The sequence below is a fragment of the Bison bison genome, unplaced genomic scaffold, assembly GCF_000754665.1.
Source record: "Bison bison bison isolate TAMUID 2011002044 unplaced genomic scaffold, Bison_UMD1.0 scf7180017862650, whole genome shotgun sequence".
Taxonomy (NCBI): domain Eukaryota; kingdom Metazoa; phylum Chordata; class Mammalia; order Artiodactyla; family Bovidae; genus Bison; species Bison bison.
The window spans coordinates 22,307-24,173 of record NW_011493222.1 but is presented as its reverse complement, the minus strand read 5'-3'; the positions used below and the strand labels follow the sequence as shown (position 1 = coordinate 24,173).

The 1,867-nt window shown below is 67.5% G+C and overlaps 1 protein-coding gene across 1 annotated transcript in view; it reads left to right on the top strand.

Annotated features, from left to right (window-relative positions):
• LOC104983441 (basic proline-rich protein-like) overlaps nucleotides 1-1,867 on the top strand; it is a 12,710-nt gene that overhangs the window by 1,278 nt on the left and 9,565 nt on the right. The window contains exon 4 of the mRNA XM_010832879.1: nucleotides 486-786. Within this exon, the coding sequence (XP_010831181.1) occupies nucleotides 486-786 (301 nt within the window). The remainder of the gene's footprint in view (nucleotides 1-485; nucleotides 787-1,867) is intronic.

The window sequence follows — 1,867 nt, the reverse complement described above, 5'->3', positions numbered from 1 at the left end:
AGGGCTGAGGCAGGCCGCTTCCCTTCCCTGCCAGGGGGCCATGTCCACCCACCCTCCGAGGCCAGGTCCCGCTGGGGGGTCCAGCGCCCGACACATGTGCATAAACGTAATATACGGTGGCCAGGTCTCCAGTTGGCCAGCGCCGTCCTGGGGAGCGGTTAATTACATTTGTGCTGTGTTACGAGGCTGTCTCCCTTTCTGGAATTTATTTTAGCTAATTAGTTGGAAATGCCAGAGTAGTATTTCAGATGATGGGAAGATCATACATTATCATACACGGGGCAATTAGTGCCCCTGACAAATATTTATTGTGGTTTTTTTCTCTAAGCGTGCCTCTGGGTGCCCCAAGCCGGCCGACCCAGGGGTGGCGGAGGGTCCCTGTCCATCTGCCTGACCATGTGGTCCCTGCGATTCTGGAGTTTGAAGTGGAGAGGGGATGTCAGGCCTCCGGGCGGGGGGCACCTGTGTCCACCTCTTCTCCATAGGGCCCCAAGCTGGCGGTCCTGTGTGTGTGGGGTTCAGGGAGCATGCTGGTCTCCAGGGACCAGGGGTCTGCCCCCCTGGCTCCCTGGTGAGGGGAGGGCGCCCGAGCCTCACACCGGCTCCTCCTTCCCTCCAGGCTGAAGCAGCGGTGGCCGCTGTGGCGGTGGCAGACACGGTCCGGGACGGGTCCCCTCCCGTGGGCTCCAATGGCGCGTCGAAGACGTGGGGCCTGGTCACACCCACCCCGGGCACCCCCCCGGGGGGCTCCACGGGCCCGTCAGCTGCAGCCTCCTTCTTCCTCAGGTACGTACTCCCGGGGGCTTGTGCCTGGCCTGGGGGTGGCCTGTCAGAGGCCCCTCGGGCTCTGAGCCTGGCGGCCTACGGGCCTCTCCGGGGAGAGCTGTGGCCTGCCTGCCGTCCAGCCGAGCGGAGGGGGGTTCTCCGGGCCTCCTGGGGCACTGTGTCAACTGCATGTCCGGAGGCCTCTTGCCCAGCACGGGGTGCAGCCGAGGGCGGGGTTCCCCGCTCTCCACCCTGCCCAGCTGGGTGGTCTCAGGCAGGTTGCATCTGGTCTCTGGTGCTCTGTGCCTCGGTTTCCTCGTTTATCAGGTGGCGCTTCCCGGGGGGCGTCGTGAGCTGATGGCGGGAGGACCTCAGCTGCGGCCGGTGGACATCCCCAGGTGGTCCTGGGCCAGTGCCGGCGGCAGGGGGTGGGTGGCATGGACGGGAGGCAGGGGCAGGCAGGCCTCGAGGCAGCGGCCCGAGGGAGCGTCCCTGGGCCACTGGGGAGGTTGGCGTGAGCTGGGGCGGGTGTCCTGGGGGGACTCCTGTTGTCCTGGGGGGACTCCTGTTGCCCTGGGGCCCCCGGCACATCACCTCACTGGTGGTGCCCTTGGGTGCCAAGCGCCCCCTGCGGTTGGGGCTCCCGGGGTGTGATGGTGGCTATGAGTCACGATGGCTGGCCCCGCACGTCACTGTCCCATCAGCAGCCCCTGCGGGTGTGATAAGCTCGTCCTTGTATCGCAGGAGCCGGCGTCTTATCAGCGCGGCCTGGGGCTGTGGGGCTGACTGGGAAGTGGGGGGCGTGGTGGGGGCACTGGGCCAGTGGGCACATGTGCGGGCCCACAGCCCCAGGTGGGTACGAGGAGCCGGGCAGGGCCTTCTGCTGTGGGGTGGGTAGGGCCTGCCTTGCGGGCCCAGGAGCCCCGTGAAGGGGACAGAGGGCCGATCTGGACGCCTGGGGGTCCTGGCCCCGGTGGTCTCTGCGGTCTCTGCCCCGGCCTTTGGGGCAGCGGTCACGCCCTGCCAGGCCGCGCTTGCTGGAGGATTGCCAGCCTGAGGGCCCCTGGGGAGGAAGGCCAGTCCTGGGGATCTGGGGCCACCC